This window comes from Cryptomeria japonica, unplaced genomic scaffold (assembly GCF_030272615.1).
Source record: "Cryptomeria japonica unplaced genomic scaffold, Sugi_1.0 HiC_scaffold_95, whole genome shotgun sequence".
In the NCBI taxonomy this organism is placed as follows: Eukaryota; Viridiplantae; Streptophyta; class Pinopsida; order Cupressales; family Cupressaceae; genus Cryptomeria; species Cryptomeria japonica.
Window position 1 is genome coordinate 328,619 of NW_026728917.1, and position 25,505 is coordinate 354,123.

General features: G+C 35.6%; 1 protein-coding gene across 1 annotated transcript; it reads right to left on the bottom strand.

Annotated features, from left to right (window-relative positions):
* Window positions 1-7,001: 7,001 nt before the first annotated feature.
* On the bottom strand, window positions 7,002-9,982 carry LOC131864823 (ankyrin repeat-containing protein At5g02620-like). Its single transcript, XM_059215291.1, has 3 exons — window positions 9,252-9,982; window positions 8,282-8,841; window positions 7,002-8,011 (listed from the first exon to the last, which is right to left on the bottom strand). The coding sequence occupies exons 1-3, from the start codon at window positions 9,769-9,771 to the stop codon at window positions 7,112-7,114; spliced, it is 1,980 nt and encodes a 659-aa protein (XP_059071274.1). The 5' UTR covers window positions 9,772-9,982; the 3' UTR covers window positions 7,002-7,111.
* Between the last annotated feature and the right edge of the window lie 15,523 nt (window positions 9,983-25,505).

The window sequence follows — 25,505 nt, forward strand, 5'->3', positions numbered from 1 at the left end:
CTAGCTATGATCTTACAACAAATTTTTACCGACGTGCTTATCTAGCGAACTAGAAGCTTTAGGGATAATTTCGCACCATTTCATGCTTAAACAAAAACTTACTATAAATAGTAACACATGTAAATTGAAGGTTGAGACACCATGTCCCAACATTCTCTCACTTGTCGAAGAACTTTCAAGAGCAAAGGGAGTATCAACACAATAATTTAACTACTAGGGGCCATGAGGCCCATAGACTCACAACACCATTTAAACCTCTTTATGCTCACAGTGTTAGTTAAAGAATCTAGAATATTCATCAAAGTCTCTACCTTAACCAACTTCACCTTACCATCTTCAACCATATCTCTGACAAAATGATACTAAACATCAATGTGCTTAGTCTGGGCATGAAATGCTGGGTTCTTAGTTAAATGCAGATCACACTCTGACTGTCACAGTAAAGTGTCACTATTTCTTGTTTTATTTGAATATTTTAACAAAGTCTCTTAACCCAAATGGATTCTTTACAAGCATGAGTAGCTACCATATACTCTTCTCTTGTAGTGGACAAAGAAACCACAACTTGCCGCTTACTCATCCTATTAATTGCACCGCCAAATAAAGTAAATACATAAGCAATGGTGGATCTTCTGCTATCAATATAACCTGCCCAATCTAAATCCACATATCCATGAATATCAAGGTAAATCACATCTCCAACCAAATTACCATGATAACAAAGAGAATACTTAGAGGTACCCTTCAAATATGTAAAGACTCTTTTGACTGCATCCCAATGAACTCTATCAGGATTAGAAATATGTTTGGAAAGAACTCCCACTTCTTGGGTAATGTTTGGTCTAGTACAAACCGTTGCATATATCAAACTTGCAATTGCACTCTGGTAAGGCACTCTACTCATTTCTTTCATCTCTGATGGAGATGTAGGACAATCTAAAATAGATAATTTCATTCAAACTGTGAAGGGAACACATAATGGTCTACAATCCTGCATGTTGAACCTCTGTAAAACTGAATTCACATACTTACTCTGCCCTAGCCATAGCTTTATGTTCACTCTATCTCTTCTAATTTACATCCCAACAATGTTTTTCGCTGCACCAAGATTATACATTTAAAATTTAGCAGCAAGCTGAGAATTCAATTCTGAAATCATACATTTTCCTTTACCAATGAATAACATATCATCAACATATAATGCAATGTACAAGAAATGATCACCATTAGATTTATAAAAGACATAGTGATCTGATTTAGAATGCTCAGATCTTAAAATCAACACATTTGTATTAAATTTTTGGTGCCACATCCCAGGACTCTGTTTGAGGCCATACAATGATTTCTTCAATTTATAGACCAAATTACTTTTACCTTTCACCACATAGTGCTCTAGTTGTGTCATATAAATACCTTCCTCTAAATCACCATGAAGGAAAGTAATTTTCACATCCATTTGCTCGACCTCTAAATTACAAGAAGTAGTAATAGAAAGCAAAAATCTAATGGATGTCATTTTTACAACAGGAGAAAATATCTCACCATAATCAATACCCTCAACCTAAGAGTAATCTTTTGTAACCAACCTTACTTTATACTTCTCAATGCTTCCATCTGAACCAATATTTTTCTTGAACACGCATTTGCAACCAACAGGCTTTCGTCCTTTAGACAATGGTACAAGATCCCATTCATCATTTTTTTTCAAAGCTTTCATTTCTTCTTCCATAGCATTCTTCCAAGATTCTGCATCATTCCTACCTAATGCCTCTTCTAAAGAAATAGGTTCATCCACATTAGTATTCAAAACAAAAATACATCTCCAATCATTAGGTGAATACCTTTTAGTTGGTTGTCTATGTCATGTACACCTTTGAACAAGCCAAGTTGGAGGTTCTTCCTCATCTTCTAAAGATTCAGATCTAGATGAGCTCTCCTCAACTTCTTTCCTATCAAGTTGACTCAATTCAACTCTTTTAGGCATAGAAGGGAATTGAATCATATCTTCCTGTTTAGTCTATTATGGTTGCAATGTAGCAAAAGGAGACTTAATTTCTCTAAAAATAACACTTTTACTATTAATTACCTTTTATGCAACAAGGTCGCAAAGGTTGTATCCTTTTACACCATAACTATAACTGATGAAGATACATTTCACAACCTTCTCCTCCAACTTCGTACACTTCTCTTTTGGCACATGAGCATATGCCTCGCAACTAAAACCTCTAAGATGTCTCAAAGAAGGCTTGTGACCTGACCATGCTTCCATAGGCATTTTATCAACAAGAGTTGATGTAGTAGACCGTTAATCAAGTAGCAAGCAATGACAATTGCTTCAGCCCAAATTTTTAATTTTAGGCCAGCACAACTCAGCATACTCCTAGCCCTCTCCATCAATATCTTGTTCATTTTTTCTGCAACTCCATTCTGTTGTAGAGAATACAGATTTATAATTTTTATGGAATCTATCAAAATCATTAGAGAAAATTAACCACCATTATCAATCTTCAAACATTTAATTTTTTTTTCTAGTTTACAATTCGACCATTTCTTTAAATTATTTAAAACGATTGAAAACTTTAGATTTACTCTTTAGTAAGTATACCCCTGTCCTACTAAAATCATCAAAAAAATAAACATAAGCAAAGAACAAAGCAAGATGCCACATTTCTCCTCTTTGTCCATCTTAACACCAATGGATACCAATATGTGAATTATAAACAAAAATTAACTATAAATAGTAACATCATGTAAATGCCAAGTTGAGACACCATTTTTCCAACAATTATATCCCAAAACTCTTGATAAAATTCTATAGGGAACCCATCTAGGCTAGGGAATTTTCCCCTTCTTCAAGAGAAACACAATTTTTCCACTCTCAAGAAGAGAGATAGTTCTAAGGAGATCCTCATTCATTGCATCACTAGTAATGGCAGGAATACTATCAAGCACAAACCCTTCCTATACATTGGCCAAAATAGAGTCCTCTTTTAACAATTCTGCAAAAACTCTAATGGCTTCCTCAACAATCTCTTTGTAAGAAGGAATAGGAACTCCCTTAGAGGAAAGAAGAGAATAAAATGAATTTCCTTGGACCTCTTGCCCTTAACTGAATTGTGAAATAAAACCATTAGGCGTCAAAAATATTGAAAAATAAATTAGTATATATAAAATATATAATATAGTTATCAACTGTAAAGAATCCAAAGCTGAAGTAATATACTAAGAACACCATAATAAAATTCATCAATTTTTGTTCCAAGGCTTACTGCGTCTTTGTACGCGTCAGGATCGATCCCTTTCTTGGCCTCTTCATACTCAGTTGCCATAGATTTTTTTTTACATTGCTACCTTCAGCGCTATCAAATATGCTTTATTATAATGTCATCAAATAATTCAACCTACAGTATGATCTATAGCAAATTTCTGTGTTTCAACCTTCAACACTAGTATTATGTCGTGTCTACAGAGGGAATACCCGTCCAAAAGGCGTGGAAGAAATAAGACTATGAGGAGATTCCATCGACAAGATAAATCTCACGACTGTGACACTGCCAAAATAGTGGTAATGTGAGTCTCGTTGCCTTCTCATAGAACTTTTTAACCTTTTTTTTTCAAATAGTAGCTACCTGAAGTGACCTTTCACTTTTTTTTTTCTATTCACGCTCAGTTGCCATGAAATTTCTTTTCTATTGCCATGAAGTTTTATTTTTCTACTACATTTATACTCTAAAAAATTTGCAGGTTAGTGACGACTCTTAGCTTTATCTAACCTACCGACCCTTAGATTCAAGATAATTTTTTTTCTAGGGTGATTGATCATTCTGCTAGGCTCTTGACGATAGTCTTGAACATCTGTTTACACAATATTAAATAATGTGATTACAAAGTATTATGCTGTGAAATGGATGCGGCTCCACATATTGCAATAATAGACTTTCTTTAAACATAAAGAGAAAAATGGACATCAAGTCTAAAAGGCGTGGAAAATATATGACAGAAAGAAGTGTCCATCGTCAACATTAACCCCATGACTACGACCTCGCGAAAGAGTGCCAACACTAAAGTGATTAATCGTTCTGTTTGTCTATTCGTGGTTAGTTGACATGACATCTTTCTTTCGTCATTTTCTAAGGCTGGTCAAGATGCTTCCTTATAATATCAGTGAATAATGTGACATAAACTATTCTGTTGTGAAATGGATACGGCTCTACACATTAGAATGCATCCTCACTTTAAAGTAGAAAAATGGGCATAGCTGTTAAAAAAGACATGAAATGACAATATGACAGAAAGGTGATTCTCTTGAAGAAATTGATTTCATGGCTGTCAGTTTTTGGAAGTGGAGTAAATTGTTTTGAAAATGAATAATAGCTTTATTGTATTTAATAAATTAAAAAGAGAACAATATGACATATTTCCAATGTTTTAGTCAGGTTGCATTTATGTTAGGAACAATCAAGGACTAACTTCTTTTCTTACAATGAACAATAGTCAAAGAAGCATCAACATTACTCGTAAAACATTTCAGAGTAGTGGAGTAGGCACCTTCAAAGCAGACAAATGAACTTTTCTAATCATCACATTATTTTGAAAAGGGAGTCTTGTCATCAAAAGATAGAGAATAAAGAACCACCAAAAGGATAGGACATAAATTAACATATATATGTTATGTTCGATGCAATGTTGTGATTATTTTGAGGAAATATTTTGATACATGTATCTTATGTACAATGGTGAAATTTTATTTGGAGTTGAAATTATTCCCATATCCTTCTATCTACCTATTACACACATTTATTCCCATGAATAGTTACCCAACCTTATATGTGCATGCTGCCATACATTTTGTTTATATTTAAGAAGTTATGACGCTCACCCTTACAAAAAAATCTCATCTAGTTCTTACTTGTCTAGATCTAATCATTTGATTGTGTAAGATTATTTTTCTAGTCACATGATTGACCACAAAATTCGGCACCTAAGCCTCATATTTAAAAATTAATAAATATAATTAATTTTCACCAAATAATCCTTTTTACTTTCACCTAGAGTTGAAAAAAAAAAGAAGCTTACATCATTAGGTGTTATGAGTTACAATTTAATGAAATTTAGTTTTATTTATTCCATATTTGTCATCTTTCAAGAATCCTCTCTCATTGTCTAGTATTAAAGTAGAATAAATAGTGAAACATTTAGATTTAATAAATGAAAAAGAATAACAAACTTGTAATTGATAGCCCTTGCTTGCTATCATCAATATTTGTACATTTTCTAGGGATTTAATTAAGGAAATTTATCTCTTAAAGACATAATAAAGATCATTCAAGTTATTTCAAACTATTGATAGTCTCGAGATGTTTAAGAAGATAAGACTAGATTGAGTTTCACCTAGAGGGAAGCAAAATGTTTGTCAAGCCATAAGAATATAAAGATTTCATGATCACAAATTCGACCCATAATTCTAATCTTTAACTTTATAGAACAAAGGATTAATATAGAATTTGAGACCATATTTATGAAGAGAGATTGCCTTTCTAAATTACAAAGATAAAATAATCTAGAATCTTCATTAGAAATCAAAATTAGTTAATCAAAATATTACATACCCTTATTCATGATATGTATTTCTAAATATAATAGATATAGTTATCAATTTTCTATTACCCACCTATCTTTAATTAATTCAAACTAAGGGGACATTTTGATAAGTAATGTTCTCTTTTGTTCTCAAATTTCACTTGTAAGATACAAGCTACCAATGGGACATTTGTTTTTCTATTTTGTAGGTTCTCATGATGAGAGCATGTTGAAAGTATATAGTTAAATTATTATTTAAGTTATCATGTCTTAATAGGGTTGATTACTTATATGGACACATCAACTTCATATAATCTATATCTAATTAGATATCAAATTTACATGAACATTTTTGAGTGCTATAATATTTTTGATGCATGATCAATTAGGATTCAGACACAATTCAATGTAACGGAAAATATAATTATGAAACTAGCATATATATGTTATTTTCTATGCAATATTGTGAATATTTTTAGGAAATGCTTGGATACATATATCTTATGAACAATACTGCAATATTGTATGGAATTTTGACTATTCTCCTATCCTTAGGTATATTAATATACATATGCATTCCCATGAATAGTTACCTAATTTTATATGCGCACACTACCATACATTATACTTATCTAAGAAGTTATGACACTTATCCACACACGAACTCTCATCTAGTTCTTTTTTCCTTAGATCTAGTCATTTGATTGTCTAGGATCATTTCTATAGTCACATGATTGACCACATAATTACACACCTTAGCCTCATATTTAAACAAAAATAAATAAATAAATTACCAACTAATGCTCTTTACCTTCCCCATCTAGAGTTGCAAAAGTACAAGCTTGGATGATCAGATGTTTTGTGTTACTGTGTTACCTATTAATTTTTATGTTTACAAATGATTTTTGTTGGATTTTTTGGTTTCATATTTATAAATGTAAATTTAGGTTAGTCAAATGTTCATATTTCTTACTTAGTTGAGCAATCTCCTATTTTATTCGTAAAAGTTCACTTGTGAGATGGAAGCTATTCATGGAATATTTTTCTTCTATCTTTTAGGCTCTCATAAGGAATGCATTTTTAATGATGTACTTGTATGATCATGTCTAGATAAGGTCCCTTACTTTATATGGACCCACCCTCTTTTGTAATGAAGAGAGATTGCATTTCCAAATACAAAGGCAAAATAATCTATCCATTCATCAAGAACCCACAATCTTCAATCAAAAGACTAAACACCCTTATACACTTTATTTGTTTTCAAGAATCATAAATATAATCATTTAAATATAAAAATAATTTACAAAAATATTATTGACAGTAAATCTAACATTCAACTTGAAGCATACACATATCAAATCAGCTCTAAGCACGCAAGTATCTGATTTGAACACAGATGTAGATACTTTGTACACTTCTAATAATATGAAAACATTTAATATTATAAGACATAGTTGAATACGATCAAAGTCATGTAGAAATAAGAAGCTGCAACACTGTATCAGACTTGCAAAAGCAACTTTCCCAAACCTTATTTATCGTTCTCATTGCTATGGTAGTATAGGATAGCAAGCCACTTGGTTTTGGACCGGCGCACCAAGTCCAAAAGCCCCCATCTTTCTAATTTTATCCACACGTATTCCCCCAGACGGTCAGAAAGAAAAGGAAGTAGACCGTTCAGGTGGTTAAACCTAGCCTTCTTCACTGTAAACTTTGCAGCCATGTAGAAAAAAGTGAAATTACCACAGAAGCAGATGATCAAGCACGCCCCAAGAATGAACCAAGCCAGCTCGGGATTCATGTTGGAAAGCATGGCATACACTGCAAGCATGAAGCCATAGGCCGTAAAGGCAAACGTGGCACAAACCAATAGGTTGGTAATACAGAGGAACAATACCTTATTTCCCGTGGTAATAGGTGTACTCATCTGCCACATCAGCACCACTAAGAGCGACAGAAAGAATGCCACACAATCAAAGATGAGAAAAACCTTGAAGGAGGCCAACGGAAGCAGAATCGGCGAACCTAAACTCTTGTCTGAGCCAGTTCCAGGCGCAGGCGCAGGCGAAATTCCCGATCCCTTTGAGTCCCCATTTCCATTCCCATCGTCCGTCACGAAACTGCCCGGAGCAGTGAAAGCTGCCGTAAATGACATTGTCGCTAATAGAACTGCCACCACTAGTTCTGTGTTGCGCCTGTCCTCATATGTTTTGTCCACCATCTCAACAGCAACCTCATGTTTCTCTGCACTCACCTTTGGAGCGCTGTACAAGAATGGCTTGCGATTGGAAGGATAACTGGCCAGAACTGAAATTATCTTGTCAGATTCGTGATAGTGCGTGTTCTCTCTCACGATATCAAAGGCCGTTAAGCCTGCCTTGTTGACAGCAAACTTGTTTATCCCCGCTATACAAAGCAACGACTTCACCATCTGAAAAATGCAAACTCAAATAAGTTCATAAAAATTAAATGATCTATTGGAACTAACTATGCATAAAGATTTCTTCTACGGAAGTTCTTGCCGTGATGATTTTAATTTCTGTCTTCAGTAGAAATACTTTCAGTAATTTGACTCTATATATAGACGAGATTAGATTAAGAATCTACACAAACCCAAAACTTATATAGCTGTACACAGTAATTGGTTGAAAGAACAAACTTCAGCAGTGACAAACAGAGGTTTGTATAAAAAGAGACTTACATTCAAGTCTTTTTTCTTTGCTGCAATATGCAGTGGTGTGTCTCCTTCACTTATCCTCGAAAAAGGAGATTTCATTTCACCCGCATCTGTGTTTCCTCCACTTTTCACGGGCTCATCTTTTGGATCTTTCTTTTCAGCCGGATCTGTCTTTCCTCCACTTCGCAGAGGCTCTTCATGTGGAGGTTTGTCAAGTCCCTTGTTGACCAAGTATGATAAGCCTACCTCTTCGTTCAGGTAATCAACAATTCGCACTTGCCTAACTAGGGCAGCTAAGTGCAGAACGTTCATTCCACAACTATTCCGTATTTCGACAGCGTCTGGCCTCTCATTTATCAACTCTTGTACTGCTTCCAGATGACCCAATTTCGCTGCCACACAGATGGGAGTTTCTTGGCTGTCATTAACCCAATAACACAGTTCGGCCTCAAATTTTATTAACTTCTTTATTATATGCACGTAGTTTCTTTCAACAGCTATATGCAGAGCTGTGTTGCCAAGTTCGTCCTTACGTTGGATTAACTGCTTCGCATCTGATAAATTTAGTATATGATCAACTAGATCTGTAAAAGAAGCATCCAAAATCATTGCCTTAAGTTAGATAAGATGTTCTTCAAGAAGGGCCAAGGGTAAGAGAATGCCTAATTTACCTTTGTTGAAGCGATACAGACCTCAACTAATATAACAACATAAATACAGAATTCAACTAAATACACGAAGAAGTAAAGAAGAACTCATTGGTTATCAACTGTAAACGAACAGAAGCTGAAGTAAAATAGAAACAACATAATCAAACGACTTGAAAAAATAGAAAGAACTGAAACATGATAGACAATCATCCTCGTGTTATTTAAGATAAAGAAAAAATTGGGGACAAAATGATATTTGTCTTGAACCGTTAAATTAGGAGATGCTTAGCAGATACTTTTACAAACTTATAGGCAAAGAAATCCTAAAATCGAAATAAAATAACCTGAATCTCCTCTGTTTACTGCAACAGATAAACAGTTCCTCTTGTGCACCGTACTTTCGAGTAAGCTCGACGGAGATGCGTCAAATATTGCCTTCACTGTCTCTAAATTGCCGCTTTCGTAGGCTTTGAACAAAGCTGTTTCATCAAGCTTATTGCGGAGATCCACACCACTTTCTGGTTGTTGGAGTAGAATCTTCACAACGTTGGAGAAACCTCCCTGCGCAGCCAAGTGTAACGCAGTATCCTTTTCGGCATTGGTAGCATTCACAAGCAGAGGCTTCACTTCGGGATCGGTTTCCTTCAGAAGTTGACGATTGAGTTGCAGGAGCTGTTGAATGAAGTGTAGATTTCCTACACTAGCAGCCAAATGGAGAAGAGTATTTTCCCCTCCAGGTGTAATATTGTTGAGAGCTGCTTTAAGTTGGGAACTCAGTTGTTGATCGATCCTTAAACGCGTTACCGCAGCTTTGAAGGCGTCAGGATCGATCCTTCCGCCGAGTTGTTGACCCTCAGTGGCCATGCTAAATATCTGCCGTTACAGCCTTCAACACCAAGGCACGCTTCTTTGTAATAGGATTGAATAATACTACATTCAGTATTATGCCAGAAACTACATAATAGAATATGTGGTCTCAGTTTTTCCACAAGGGAAACATTAAAAATACAAGTATCCACATCTTACACTTCAGGGTTTCCACAACTTTAGTTGGAATCTCACTTTTTCTTTCGTTGGAACAGATACAACATTTTGACCTTGACTGGGTGCAAATAACCAGTGTTAATTAGCTTTGATTGGGTGCCAAGTAATTACTCTAGTTTGGTGCGAATAATATGACTATGGGGTGTTCTGCTAGAACATTATTTTTTTAATACTTGAAGTGATCCTACACGTCAAAATTACTACAACTTTTTCATAGTTGGAATGTCTATTTTTCTTAGATGAAAGTGTACATTGAAATCAAATACAAATTTTTTTTATCATTTATAATTTAATAATTTATTCTATGTGAAATATGTACACATTTTATTTAATGTTGAGTTTATTTCAGTGGATTAGATAATTATTTAATATAGTTATATTTCAATAAACGATATAACTGTTGTTTAAATTAATTTCTTTCTTTTCATTCTATCATTCTTATTCAATTACATATATTTTCATACATTGCACATTATGTTGTCTTTATTTACACACATTTTTATACATGTACCATTTACTATAACCGATGCACTGCAAAATAGGATGTTAGGAACACAAACAAAAGACTCAAGAATCAACTGTTAGTGTTAGTATCATAAACGAAATACGATCCTAAGCAAGCATATGAAGAGAGATCAAACATTTAATGGAAAGTATGCAAAAACAAAAGAAAGACACAAGACCCTTCCAAATGCTTGCCAACATGTTCATAGTAGCTTCTCCCTTGTTCCTCTCCTCTCCAAGTTCCACATGAGTGTAGCCCTTAGCTCTTTGCACTACTATGGAAGTCTTATGGAGATTCAAGATTTATGAAAAATGATTTAAAATATGCAAATGCAAGCGAAATATGAGAAAGCCTAATTAAGCTATCTTGGTTTTAACCAAAATAACAATGTAGATTAGATGACTCCTAAAATGATCTCTTAAATTTCACTATAGATTAGATGCATACAAGATTTCTGGATCTGAATTATGAAGGAATGGGCTCTATTTATAGGAAAAATAGGGCAATGGATGGTTGAGATTAAGTAATCTCAACAAGGGTCAAGATAGAAAGATTTATGATCCATGTGAGGGCTTTCAACCCAATCCCAGGATGACAAATGCCAACATGAGATGGCTTGAGAGGAGAGGGAAGAAGCATTAAATGCTTGAAATGACATGAAGGTTAGGTTAGGAGTTAAGGTTAAGCTTGAGTTGAATGAATAAAGTCGCTATCCAATGAATAATGCCTTTATCCAATGGCTAAACTCTTGTACAAGAGTTAGTGGGTGAGTTGAGTTAACCATTAATGCTTGAAGAGACCCATGAGTCAAAAGGATGGTTAAGTTAGAGGAAAGTCTCTAACCATGTGGGTGAGTTGAGTTAAGCATTAATGGTCATGTAAGAGCCATTAATGGTTTGGAATACTTTAGGCGTTAACCTGTTGAATACATAAAGCCTTTAATGCTTTTCAAAGACTTTGAGGCTTTGAGAAGTGACTTCAAGTTGCCTAGGAATGTGACAATATTTAGGAAATGGATTAGGCAAATTAGGAATGGTTTAGAAGAATTTAGAAAGTGGTTAGAATTGTCTAGAAGGGGATTTAAGATGTAAGTGGGTTTGGTGGGTGAGGGAAAATAGGATTTTAATTAAAATAAAATTCATTTATTTCAACTAAATAGGTGCAACTTGCATTTGTAGGAGAATGCAAGTGGGGGGAGGGGGGGAGTAGTTTAAGGATTTAAATAAATATTTTATTATTTATTTAAAAGAGGAAAGAGGGTTAAATTCAATAAATATGTTTTATTCATTTAATTCCTTAAGAATGTAGCTTAATTAATATTTAAATAAATTGAATAATTTATTTAATTAATAGGAGAAGAGGCTGAGGATGAATTAATTAAATTTTAATTTAATTAACTGATTATTAATAGTTAAATAATCAAATAAATAGTAAATATTCATTTAATTAAATGGACAGATTTATGTGACTACTTTTGCCCCTCTTTGAGACGGTGCGGTTTATCACATCGTTTCAAAGAAAGAAAAATAGGTGTGAAGAAATATGCCCCATAAATGTTAATTTAGTGGGTGCTATGTCCCCTCGACAGATGGGCTAAAAAATTTCAAAAAATCGGGTGATCTCTCGAAAAAGAACAAGAAGTTGAGGGGAGGTAGAATACAAGAAATTAGCAATAACGGTGAAATGATGGGAGAAAAATGGGGGTAAAATGAGGAAATGAGAGACGTTGGAAGTTTAGAGGGACCACAACAGTAAGCGGGGTGAATTAGGGTTAGGGCTGGATGGTATATATGGGGGGGAAGGGGAAAAAATAGGCTCATTTGCACCTATCTCCTTGGCAGTTTAGAGCTCTGATAGGGAATTTTTGGTGAAGGAGTGAGCAACGATCATCATGCCTATGCCTATAGAAGATCACCGGCTAGAGTGGATCTGTCGATTCCAACAGCCAGACAACTACAAACCAGCTATACACAAATTTTGAATTTTGTGTTTTGTGCATTTTTGGCATGTTTTTTCAGGCATCAAAGTCCAATCAAGATAATAGCGCTAAAACCATGTTTTAATGCTATTGTCGCCTAGAATAGCACTATTATGCCGCAATGGTGCTATTGTATAGTAGTTGTAGCGCTTGTGTTAGGTTTAGTGCTTTCATTACATAGTAGTAGTGGTATTGTAGTATTAGCACGTTTGTATGTTTGTTGTAGTGCTGTTGTTATTGAATAGCATTGTTGTGTAGTTAATTTAGCGTGTTTGATTGTTTAGCACTTTTGTGCACAAATTGTGGCGCTATTGTGAGCAGAATAGCACTATTGTGATAAAAATTCCCCAGTGTTAGAGAACATAGCCTGATGTCTCAGTTGATTGTTTGATTGGTTGTTTTGGTGAATTATAGCAGCCCCCTTGAGACTAGGTCATTATGATAAATGTCTGTTGTAGTCTAGGATTGCCATAATCGATTACCTATTGAGACCCGAAGATACTTGATCAAAGTATCTGTTGATAGTCTAGGTTGAAAACTTAAGAAAGTTTGTACCAAAACAACTAATGTTTGTTGATGTGTGTAAGAGGACGTGCCTGTTCTACAGATGCCGGAGCAGCATCCTGCCACATAGCAGCTGACAGAGGCAGACAGATTCTGCGTCGCTGCGACTAGTTTGTACGATATGATCTATCGTCCCGTGATTCGGATGAATTGCGGACTGATGACAGCACTGGCCGAGCATTGGCATAGTGAGATATGTACCTTCTACCTGGCGATGGGAGAGATGACAGTGATGCTAGAGGATGTGTGGAGGATACTACACATCCTGATTAGAGGGGAGCTGGTGACCTATGATCAAGCATTAGGGACGACGACGGTGTAGAGAATATTTGCTGATGATGTTTATATTGAGGATGACTTTGTATCCTAGGAGGACATAGTAGCATTGTATGAGCCTTTACCAATAGTTTTATCCAGGATCGTCGGGGGTTTGGTGTGCCCCGACTGACGTTCACATGGACTAGCCGTTGGTTGGGACCAGGTGATTGAGAAGATGATGACTGAGAGGACCCACTATGCCTGGGGACCATGTGTGCTAGCACATATTTATAGGGAGCTACACGAGGTGGTGTACCGAGAGAAGAGATCACTAGCAGTAGGGATCACATTACTACACATCTGGGCTTGGGAGCACTTGCCAGTCACACGAACAGTCTACTTGATATTTAGGGTGATATATCAGCCCTATGTTTATATGTATGGAGGGATGATGAGCCAGCCCCATCTGAGGAAGTTGGATTTTTTGTGACGGGCTTTAGATGACCTAGATACAGTGATATGGAGGTTGTATATCGAGTGTGAGCCTTGGGAGGATGATGCAGAAGTGCTACTGTATGTATTTATGACACACTTTTTGATTGGGCGCACATCCTACCTTATAGAGAGACAGGTGCCAGGGAGAGTGATGAGGCAGTTTTGACGGAGGTAGGGATTGTCGAGAGGCTCAGGGGAGTATGCATGGGTAGTACGGGAGAGATTTTAGTGGGGACCAATGTTACCATATGATCAGGCCTTGATAGAGTTCCAGAATTTACAGGCGAGACCAGGGCATATGAGGCCTGAGATTGTCGATGCAGGGGTGACAGAGGAGTACACACAGTATCATACTGCACATCTGATTATATAGATTTCAGATCCGATCGAGCCTATACCACCTTTTGAGGATGAGAGGAGATGATAAAGGAGGAAGAGAGGAGGTCGAGGAGTAGGAGGAGGAGATGGAGGTGGTGGAGGAGGATTTGGTGGAGCAGGAAAAGGTGGAGGAGGAGATGGAGGTGGTGGAGTATTTGGTGGAGCAGGAGGAGGTGGAGGACGAGGAGGATTTGGTGGTGGAGGGGGATTTGGAGGTGGAGGTGGTGGAGGAGGATGATTACAGAGGAGAGGTAGAGGGGGAGAGTCGTTGCGACTATCACAGGGTCCACTGATACGAGGGGCTGCCAAAGAAGGAGGTAGGGATATTGGTGGGGGTGTAGTGCCTATGGAGATGGGAGAGGGAGCCATAGGTGGAGGAGAGGTTCCTATGGAGATGGGAGGGGGAGAGATAGGTGGAGGAGATGGAGATGTATGGGAGTATATGATTTTACACTCACAGACTCGGTTAGAGGATAGCGAGGCAGAGATTGCAGCTAGAGATGTCCAACTATTTGCATGGGAGGTGGAGCTGACTGTAGTGAGGAAAGAGAGAGATGATCTGGTGGACAGGTTGAGGGAGGTGCAGGATAGAGTCCAAGTCTTGGAGGGAGCATAGGCATAGGGTCCAACTGAGGTGGTGTTGAGGGAGATGTGACAGGCAAGTGGAGAGATTGACTATTGGTGGGGAATATATGAGCTGGTTGTGCCAGTTAGTCAGCAAGCACTGAGCTATTCTAAGATGCGGTGGGCAAGATCAAAGTGGTCACAGAGGGCTCAGAGAAGTGGGGGTGTTATGGGTCCTCCTCAGTGAGGTGGTGGGGGAGGAGTAGGGGGTAGTCGTGGTGCAGCATCTGGCCAGAGTGCCATTTGAGATATTTTAGGTACTTGTTACATTATTATTTTGGACTGTGACTTGGATGGATTTTGGTAGTCGATATATTTTGACATCATTGTACTATGATACATGTAATCTTTTTTTTTAATGTGATATATGAAGAGATCCCATGCTTTGATATTATATGCATATGTATGATGACACCTATATTGTTGATACAGGATGATGATTATGAGTTATGCTTAGATTCATGCTATGGATGATTTGATTACTATATATACATGGTGATGATATGATTTCTAGATGCATGCTATGGATGATTTGTCTAATTATGTGGATGCAGGTAGAAGATGGACGATGCTTGTGGTAATGATGTTAATTATGATGTAATGATGATGATGTATGCAAAAATAATGAGTTGAAATAATGCATAATGATGTTTGTGATAGATAATACTTGTTCATTTTTTATGATATGATATGAGTAAATGATGCATGTTGTAAGATGAATCTAAGTGAATCAAATGTGTATGCAAATGTGATGTATGAATGCACTTTAAATGGATGAACAAATGTTGATACAAATGTTTATGTATGAATGCACTTAAATGAATGTATCTAAATGATGTAATGTTTATGAGATGTATTTAAAATTAATCTAAATGACTAAAATGATTCAAAACATAACTAAGTGATAAATGAGATTGAAATGATAATGCAAATAAATGCAAATAGGGGATAAAGAATAATGAATAACTGCACCTTAATGCAATTAAAGGATAATGAATAACTGCACCTTAGTGCAATTGGAGGATAATGCATGCATCTCATGAATCTAGATGAAACAAAATGGGGAAAAATGCACCTATGAAATGAATTCTAAATGAACTTAAAGGATGATGAAAGGAATGCATATTTAAAATGAATGCACTACATGGATGAATGAATGTTCTTTATAACAAATTCACTTAAATGAAATGCAACTAAATTATAGTTGTAGACACCTAAAATTGTTTAGTCTAATTAAATAAATATCTTTATTTATTTAATTATTTTAAGCCTAATTCTTCTATTAATTAAATAAATCTTTATTTATTTAACTAATTCATTTATCCTCTTTTAGCCTTATTTCTCATTTAAATAAATACTTTTATTTATTTAAATTATCCTTTTCCTAAATTAAATAGATATCTTATTTATTTAATTGATCCCACTTCCTCTATTAATTAAATAAATCTTTATTTATTTAATTAATTCATTAACCTTTTCTACCCATGACACATGTCATTCATCTCTTAATTCCTACACTACCTACCCTTTCATTATTTTCTTATTTTCTCTACCTACCCTCTAATCCTAGCTGACTATTTATCTCTTACACCTCCAATCTTATCCCTCCATTTCCTACAGTGTCTTCTATATAAGAGGACACTTCCTTCATTATCAACCCTGATTAGTTGACTTCTCAACTACATTACACTTTCAAACTTGCATATGCGATCAAGCCTACTTTCAACCACATTTCCGTTCTTTGTTGAGCTCTTGTGCACATATAAAATCTAAGAGCAAATATATCAAGCAAGATAAATGGAGATAGGAAGAATGGAGATCTAAACCCTATTGGACATGTGATGGTATAATCTTTGTGATTTCATTTGATTTGCATTGTCTTAGGTAATCTTCATAAGTTATGGTGGATCTTTGTTGTTGTTAGGCTAGGGTTTTGTGGTTGAATTCATTTAGTCTTTCAATATTGTTGTTTTCCATTTTCACCATATACATTTTGGCACGCCCCATGGGACATAGATTTTTGTTAGATCTATGTTTTTTGCAGGTTTTTCTAACCCTATATTGCTGTTTTGTAAAACAATTTGGAGAAAACCTTGTGCAGCTAGGGTTTTGGACACAAAATCAAGATCTTGGAGAGATTTGATCCTATCTCACAAACGTATTAGAATTTTTGCACAGAATTTTATTGGCAAGTTGAAGACAGTATCAATAGATTTCAATCCAAAATTTAGAATTTTTGGAGCACATTTTCATTTTCTATGAATTTTTTATGATTTTTCATAAACAATTAATTTTGAGAGCAAATCAGTGAATTGTTCGGGTTTTCTTACATTTTTGGAAATATCTCATAATTATACACAACATCTGTTCTTTGTGATTTTAATTTTGATGCAAAAAAATTCTTAAAAAATCAGATCTTTAAAGATCCATTCCCAAAACATGACAAGGAAAAAGCTAAAGCCATAGATGAGCAAACCAACTATACCAAAGAATCCTATAACTATGATTCAATTGTTGATCACATTTCAATGGACAATTATGTCTCTACCATTATCATCAAGGACAAAACGCATGAGAATTCTACCCAAAGACCCAAGGTTGTCCTGAAAGGAATTAGATCTTCTTCCGAACCTACCTCTTAGTGTAATGTTACAACTCATCGAGGAAAATTCACTTTACAAGGTGCTCCAGCTAAAAAGACTACTTCCTTATCAACCAAACTTGAGTATGACCTTGTAGAACAGTTAGGGAAGAAACCCACACCTATCTCCATCCTTGAACTTTTACGCATATCCCCTGCACATAAGGCCATTCTTGACAAAACCTTGAGAGACACTTCCATCCCTATTGATCTAAACATGGACCAGTTTCAATCCTTGGTGGGATACCTTTCTGTTCCACACTCCCTTACATTCACAGAAGCTGATGACGCCTCTGTGAGCCAACCACATAATGCACCTTTACACATTGAAACCTTCCTACATAAACATTGAATAAAGCGAGTCTTGATAGATGGAGGAGCAGGTCTAAACATTTGTACATTGAGCACTATCAAACAATTGGGATATTCTGATAAAGCTGTGAATTCTACAAACAAAATTACCATCAAAGCATATGATGATGAAGAGCATTCATCCAAAGGCATAGTCACTTTACCTCTTAGAGTTGGGCCAATTACAAAAGATGAGGTTTGTCAAGTCCTTGACCTCGATCTCACATACAACATATTGCTAGGACGTCCATGGATTCATGAGATGAGCGCATTACCATCTACATACCATCGATGTATCAAGTTTTCACACAATGGAGTTGAAGTTATCATCAAAGCTGATCCTAACCCATTCATATATTGCAACAATCTATGACCTAGATCAGAAATAACAATCCCAATCAATTTAGAGGCTATTCCTTCATCAACTTATGTGGATCCAGAATCATTAAAGGCTTCTACATCCAAACAAATAGAGCTAAAAGAAAAATTCAAGATTAAAGACATGAGATGTGGTGAGTATATCTGTCATGCTGATCAACTCCCACTATCTCCTAAGACATTCAGTCGACAGGAACAACCTACAAAAAATTTGCAATGCCAAGGAATTGGGTGTGAACCACCTAGTGTTGTGGCTACTATGTCTGAATGCAAATCACCTCTAGTGCTGCAAGCAGCTCTTGATATCAATAGTCCTAAGAGTGGTTCCAACAAAGAATCTATTGAGCATATCACCAACCCTCTTGATAACTCACATAGCTTTACCATATCATCCACTTATTCCATTTCCAGTCCTCTCCCAGACTTGGATCAACAAGAATTACAAAAGCCCTTACTAATTGGGGATGAAAAATTAAGCCTTGAAAAGAAAAAACTAAAAGTGAAAACTAAAGAAAAGTCTTTTAGTTCAAATCAAAATCAAAAGCTATTGGACTCTGAAAAAATCAAGGTCAAGGATAAAAATCCTATGAAAGAAAAAGAACAAGAGTTGATCTCCCCTAATATCAAAATAACTGGGGGCAAAAGTTCTACAATTTTAAGTCAAAAAGCATACTTGTTGATCTGAAGTCTCTATCATGTCATGATACTTTCACTTCTTTTCACAAGCATAAGCCTTCATCACTCATCCACTTGTTCCACACATTCTTTCCCTTCTAGCAATACATCATGGACCTTTAAGGGAGCTTCCTTGAGGGACTTTGTTATCAGGGATGCTGAAACTTCTTTAGGTGATTGTGGTATTGTTGCCTTTAAAAAAGAATCTTGTTATTACAATATTCAACATAATTATTAAATTGATACAAGAAGGATTTCTAAATTGTCACCTCTTGGAGAGGCTTTTTTATGATGAAACCTTGTTCAAGTATGGTGGAGGACTGAAATGAGCTGCTGCACCCATTTATCGTGCATTTGGTTGGACAATATTTCTCATTGCACTGATGTGCTTTATGGTTCGATTCAATCGCCACAACACAGGGATTAATGCAGCTTGGAAGAGAGCATTTTCTGTTGCACATATGTTGAGGGGAATCGCACTTGTGCTGGCCAGGCTGCCCTGGCCACAGAGAACATTTCTCATTACAATTTGAAGATGTCTCATATAAGTAACAGCTCTGGCCACATGTATGATTTTTCCTTTTGCAATTGTGATTTCCTTCATGCCCTGCTAAATCCCCGCATAAGCTTAAGCTGTCTCCTTCTCGAGTACAATAACTGCAGTTTTCTGTACACAAATGACTCCCCATGCAAGAATGACGGTCACCATGCCCTTTCTCCATCACACATCTCCAGAAGCAAACAGAACATTTGCATCCACAAACTGATAGTCCTTGCTTTACTTTGCCAAGAGCTACATTAGCCTCTAGCTGCAACCTTTGCTCCTCGTCATCATCACAGAAATCTGTGGTGTTTGAACTTATAGAAGACTCCCCGACAGCAACAGGAAAATCAGGAACTCCTTCCTGTGTGTTGAAATTATCCAAAACCCTTAATTCTTCATTTGTATCTGTCACAGAAAGGCATCCCATGTGGACCGCAGACGTAAGATTTCTCCTCAGGATATCAACTGTCATAGCCACTCGCTTGCTGTCAATATCAGTCCAGTCCTTGGCTGCAATCTGAGCTATAATAAGCTTCAGATCCCTCATGAAGGTGAATCCACTGTAATAGCAAGAATCGATTCTTTATGTCACCGCTTCTGCTAGCTCACTCAGGCTCTCTCTATAATACTCAGATCTATTATAAGGAGCCATAGCAGCAATCTCGACCTTTCCGTCGTACATTTTAAAAATGAAATTGTTCATTTGTGCTTTCCTACACAATGATCCTGATAGTTGCATTTATAATTATCTGAAATTTAACTTTCATTAAATCAAAATAAAGAACTATTAGATCTTCATACAACTTCGCTTCCACCGACTTTCTCAACAACAACTCAAACCAATCACACCTCCTTCCTACCACTCCCGACAGGAACTTCGCTGCTTGCAGCTCTCGCTAAAAAAGGGTTTGGGTGGTACATCATGGCGCTTGCTATGAGGCCCTTTAAACAGCACCCCATAGCTCCCTACTTCATAGGTTGCACGATGCTGCAGGAGGAGGCTAGGAAGTAGGGGGCCATGGGGTGCTGTTTAAAGGACCCCATAGCCAGCGCCTAAAAACAGATGAGACGATATGTACGTACGGCTCATTAGGCACATTACCAAGTAAACACTATCATTAAAGTCTAGTTAAACTCCGTCAGTAGTTCGATCGTGCACACAGATCAACTTGATTGTTTTCCTGTGCATTAATGACCTTATTTCAGAGTTCACATGCCAAGCGATGCAACTAGCAACTGATGAAAATGATCCTGAGATCAACTTAGAGGTGTACTGTAAAAACACAGTTGTAAAGCATCTGCATTTTGCAGGGATTTCTCACATGCGCAAAGTTGATAATTATAGCGCTTTCATCATTAAAGAGCCAAGTTCCACTAATTGACAAAATTGTCATGTGAGCTCTGAAACGAAGCCAAGTCCTGTAGAGAAAAACTGGTGAGTTGATATGTACGTACCGCTCAAATATGGAGTTTTGTTAGCGTGGCAAGGACATTTGGTTGCAGCAGAGCAATAGCACAAATGTTGTTCAGTTCAGTGTTTAAATGGTGATTTGCATTTTAGATAGTTCATTTATTATGCGGATGATAATGTTGAAGTAGTTATATTAAAGAATTGATCAGTATTTGTATAAAAGATTAATAATAGTTGTATGATAGACCTAAAACGGAAAAGTAATGAGCAATGTATTTGTGCATAGATGATCATCTATTAGTTCTTCCGCACAATTTCAATAATATTTGAAGGTCTCTTAAACATTAGGTTATATATTTTATTGGAAATGTTTATTAAAATATTAATATTTCATATTTTAATAAATTTGGTTCACATTTTATTATCAAATAATTGTAGAATTAAATAATATGGAGCCCTTTAACTTGCACATTCTAATCTTAAACCTAATAATCACCATTAAAGATTCCTACCTCATTCTTATACTCTTGCCTCTTGTCACTAATTACAAATCTCAATCTTCTAGCTACATTTACAATGACTAGGCTTAACTATATTAATTTGCAAGCGAGGATACAAACATACATCTTTGTCCATCTAGAATAAGTTGAAGAGTTATTGGAAGAGGAGACCATGATATAAGCATGATCACTCTAGGCTATGGAAGTGGGAATGACTAGGCTTAACTATATTAATTTGCAGCGAGGATACAAACATACATCTTTGTCCATCTAGAATAAGTTGAAGAGTTATTGGAAGAGGAGACCATGATATAAGCATGATCACTCTAGGCTATGGAAGTGGGAAATTTCAACCACACCAGCTACTTGAGCGATTCATAAATTATGATTATGTGTGCCTATAGCCACTCCCAACCTCACTTCTTTCCTTGATTTGATCCTACCAAAACCAACATCCTACTATTTCTCATTCAATTCCACAATGAAATATCAATTGTAAATACTACAATCATTATGTATAAATGATGTCATGTATCCATTTTCTAGTAAATTTTTTATAAATTGTGTTTTATTTACATACATGAATTTAATGCTCCCTTACCTTCTATAGATCCTTTTGATATTGCAATTGAACTTAACCTAAATGTTTTATCATATCAATTGAGCACACATTTACATGATTGGTTTTATGTGGTAGTATTTTAAGTCATTTAATTGCATTCATTTTACATCTCTAATCCCTCAAACAATATTTCTTATTTAAGAATGTTAAAGGAGGATCAACATAAAAAAATTGGATTTTGTGCACAAAAAACGAAAGATGAAATCATATTTGAGGGTCCTTGCTTACTATATTTGATCCTTGTATGGTTTTGAGAGGTTGAACTAGAAAAACTTATCTCCTTGTGACATAATGAGAACTCTTCAAAAAAAAAAAAATGGCTAGTCTGTAGATATTCAAAGTAGTGAAAGCCAAGTTCCACATGGAAACAAGAAACAAAGTAGAACAAGTTACTACATATTGTTAAATATGTATTTATATGATGAGTTTATGGTCTTAGATCTAAGTTGGAGGTCTACACTTAGTAGGAGGAGAGAGAGAGAGAGAGAGAGAGAGAGAGAGAGAGAGAGAGAGAGAGAGAGAGAGAGAGAGAGAGAATGTTTAATTAAAAGGTAGTTTCTTTTATCCTATAAATTTCAATTTAGATTTTGTAGTTTGAAATTTAATTTATTATATAAATAAAATTCAAAATACAATTATTAGTATTTTAATTATTATTTGTCTTAGACATTTTTAATTACATGTCTTAGATAGGTTGTTACATGCACGAAACCAGATCAAAGCCTTAGACGAGATGCTTAAGTCTTGAAGCCAAACAATATATATAAATAGATGTCGACTCATCCTATTTTTCAACTTCTTTAAGGTGGGTTGAATAGAATGATAAAACTTTCTAGACCTTTCAACCTTCCTTTTGATGCATTTTTTGATGAGTGGAACTAACATAATAGAACTTTCTAGACTATTCTGACTCTTCCTTCCTACATGGATCACACAACATAATACAACTTATTGTCCTATGAGAATTCATTTTTCTGTGGATCGCCTAGCATGATATAGCTTGCTAGCTCGTAGAATCCATGTTACCTTGTTTCTCTCTCTCATAGATCACCCAACATAACACAACTTGCTAGTCTATGGCATCCACGTTTTCTCATTTCTTCTCCCCATGAACTCATAGCTTTGCTAGTTGTTGGATCACAAGTTCATTATTTGATGCATGCTCTTTCTCTTTCTAGGTGACTACTTGTGTTCTTGTAATAACATTCCGAGAATCAAATTAGTGGCTAAGACATTTTTATTTTTATTATTGAGGTCTCTTCAACTGGTTGACTTAGAGATTTTTGTTTTAGTACTAATCCCTTTGTTTTGTGTCTTTTGTCTTTGATTTCCTTTTTTTGACTTTTTTTATTTTGTCTTGTTTTGTGTTCCCTTGCATGTGTTTGGATGAGTAAAGATCTTAAGATTGGGGGCTTGGTTCCTCAAAATTAGTGATGGCTTATCTCTTTGTGATCTTGCTCCTATTTTCTCCTCTCTTTTTTCCTCATCTTTCTACTTTATCGTGAGTATTTGCATAAAATCGTACTCTTGTTAAAGTGGGGGATAAACATAACATCGTAAATTGTAATCGATATAATTCACACCTCCTTCTTGTGGCCCTACTTTAGTTCATCCAATCCTAGTTCTTCCCTACACCTATTTTGGCTCATTTTACTTGAAATTTTATGTCACCTAATTGCATGACCTAGTGGACCCCATCCTAGAATGTTGCTCTCCAAGATACAACCTTGTTTTTCCTATTTTGGGAGGAGAAGGGCGCTTGGGGGACCCCTATCTAGACCAGGATGTCTTGGGTGCCATGGTCCCCCTTAAACAAGTCCTAAATTAAATAGGACTGGGCACTATGCCTCCTCAATTTATTTTTCTCCACATACCTCAATGTAACCATTGGAGGTAAGCCTTACTGGTAATTTACCAATGAAACTATATATAAAGGCATCCTATCAATTAAATTTGATTATCATTTTCATACCCCATCATTTGTGCATACACCAATCATTTGTTATCAAGCATTCTTAAGCACTCAAGGTAGGATTTCATCCCACCATATTCTTAAAACATCATGGAGAAAATTGTATCATTCCTCATGCAAGCATGTATGTTCTATTAGGTCATGTTCATGTTATGTCAAGTCATGTTATTGCATTGACATATGTGATCACATTCAAAGAGGATTGCACAATCAACTTCAATAAGTCATTACTGATTTGAGGTATTATGATATAGAATTTACTTTAGTATTTCAGTTACAAGTTGAATTTAATTCAAGGCTTTATCTCTTGAACTGGGGTTTAACCTTTAAGGCAAATCCCCATCAACAACCCTATTTCTTTCTTTTTGTGTGAAGGGAATTATCTCAAGAGTTGTGATTGGGAAATCTGGTACTAGTGTCAATGACAACGATCAGACTCAACTTTTGAAGGTGCAAAAAGTAGAGGACTAGGGTGATCAAATCCCCTCGATCTCATGAATTTTTGACAACCTTTCAATGATGGATTATGTATGTCATCCTAATTTGGAAAACATCCAGTCTATTTGCCCCTGATACTTGGAGGACTAGGGCAATCTGCTCCCTTAGTCTTGACAATTATGCCTAAATATTTCTTTGTAGGTTCTGATCCATTTTCCCACCTCAGATCTAAGTTTACATCTCTGCATGATATCTAGAACATTATGTTACTATTATTCAATATCCATTTCTCATTATTTTTCCTAGATCTAGCATTACAACTTAACCCTAATTGCTATTCAAATTTAACTCTAACAAGGTAAGGATTAACTTGATCCGAGTTTAGTTATTTCAGGATTGAATAAATTAAATTCCTTCCCTTGATGTGAGGTTGGTCCCAAGTGAAATTAGTGGCTTTATTATCAATCCAGGTGGTGAAACCCTAATTTATCAATACCTTACAATTTGTATAATTTAATTATATAGTTTTGAAGTAAGATTTTTTTCAATGGTGACTTGCAATGGAAAAGATTATTTCTAAACCCAAAATGTGTTCCTAATTATATCAATAAAAATAGAACATTTTTCTAGTTGGGTATTCCCCCCAAAAAAATTCAGAAGGCTTCATTTCATTCTTTTTAGCATCCATTCTATTCTCTAAGAAACATTAACAACAAATTGCCAAAATGGTATCAAATTTATTTTGTATCAAATAATTTTTGTTGTTGTTGTTGTTTAAAAACTTATGTGAGGGTTTCGGATTTGTACTATTTAATGACCTATTTTTTGTTGTTGAAATGGAAGTATGACAAATCTCCCAATATATGTCAGGAGAAGGGAGTAGTCTTGGATGGTTTGAAGTCATCAACCCAAGTACAAGATTACTTCATTATAGTATACAAGTGCTGAAATATTTTCCCTTTAAAATTACGCTAGATGTAGGTAAATTTGAAAGGGAAGTAGGACAAATCTCTCGGAAAAATCACATGACATAAGAAGGGAGTAGGCTTGGATGGTTTGAAGTCATCAAACTAAGCACAAAATTTCTTCGCTATAGTATACAACAAAAAAAAGTTCTTGAGAGTTTCAAGTTCTCCACAAAAATGGACCCTAGGGGTTAATAATTCATAGATGAAAGATGTGAGAGATAAATGGAAGACCTTGATAAATAAATTACTAAG

Coding starts and splice junctions, on each gene's coding strand:
- LOC131864823 (XM_059215291.1), bottom strand. CDS start 9,771: ATGGCCACTGAGGGTCAACAACTCGGCGGAAGGATCGATCCTGACGCC. Junction 8,842..9,251: donor AGTAAACAGAGGAGATTCAG/GTTATTTTATTT, acceptor CTTCTTTTACAG/ATCTAGTTGATCATATACTA. Junction 8,012..8,281: donor CAAAGAAAAAAGACTTGAAT/GTAAGTCTCTTT, acceptor TGCATTTTTCAG/ATGGTGAAGTCGTTGCTTTG.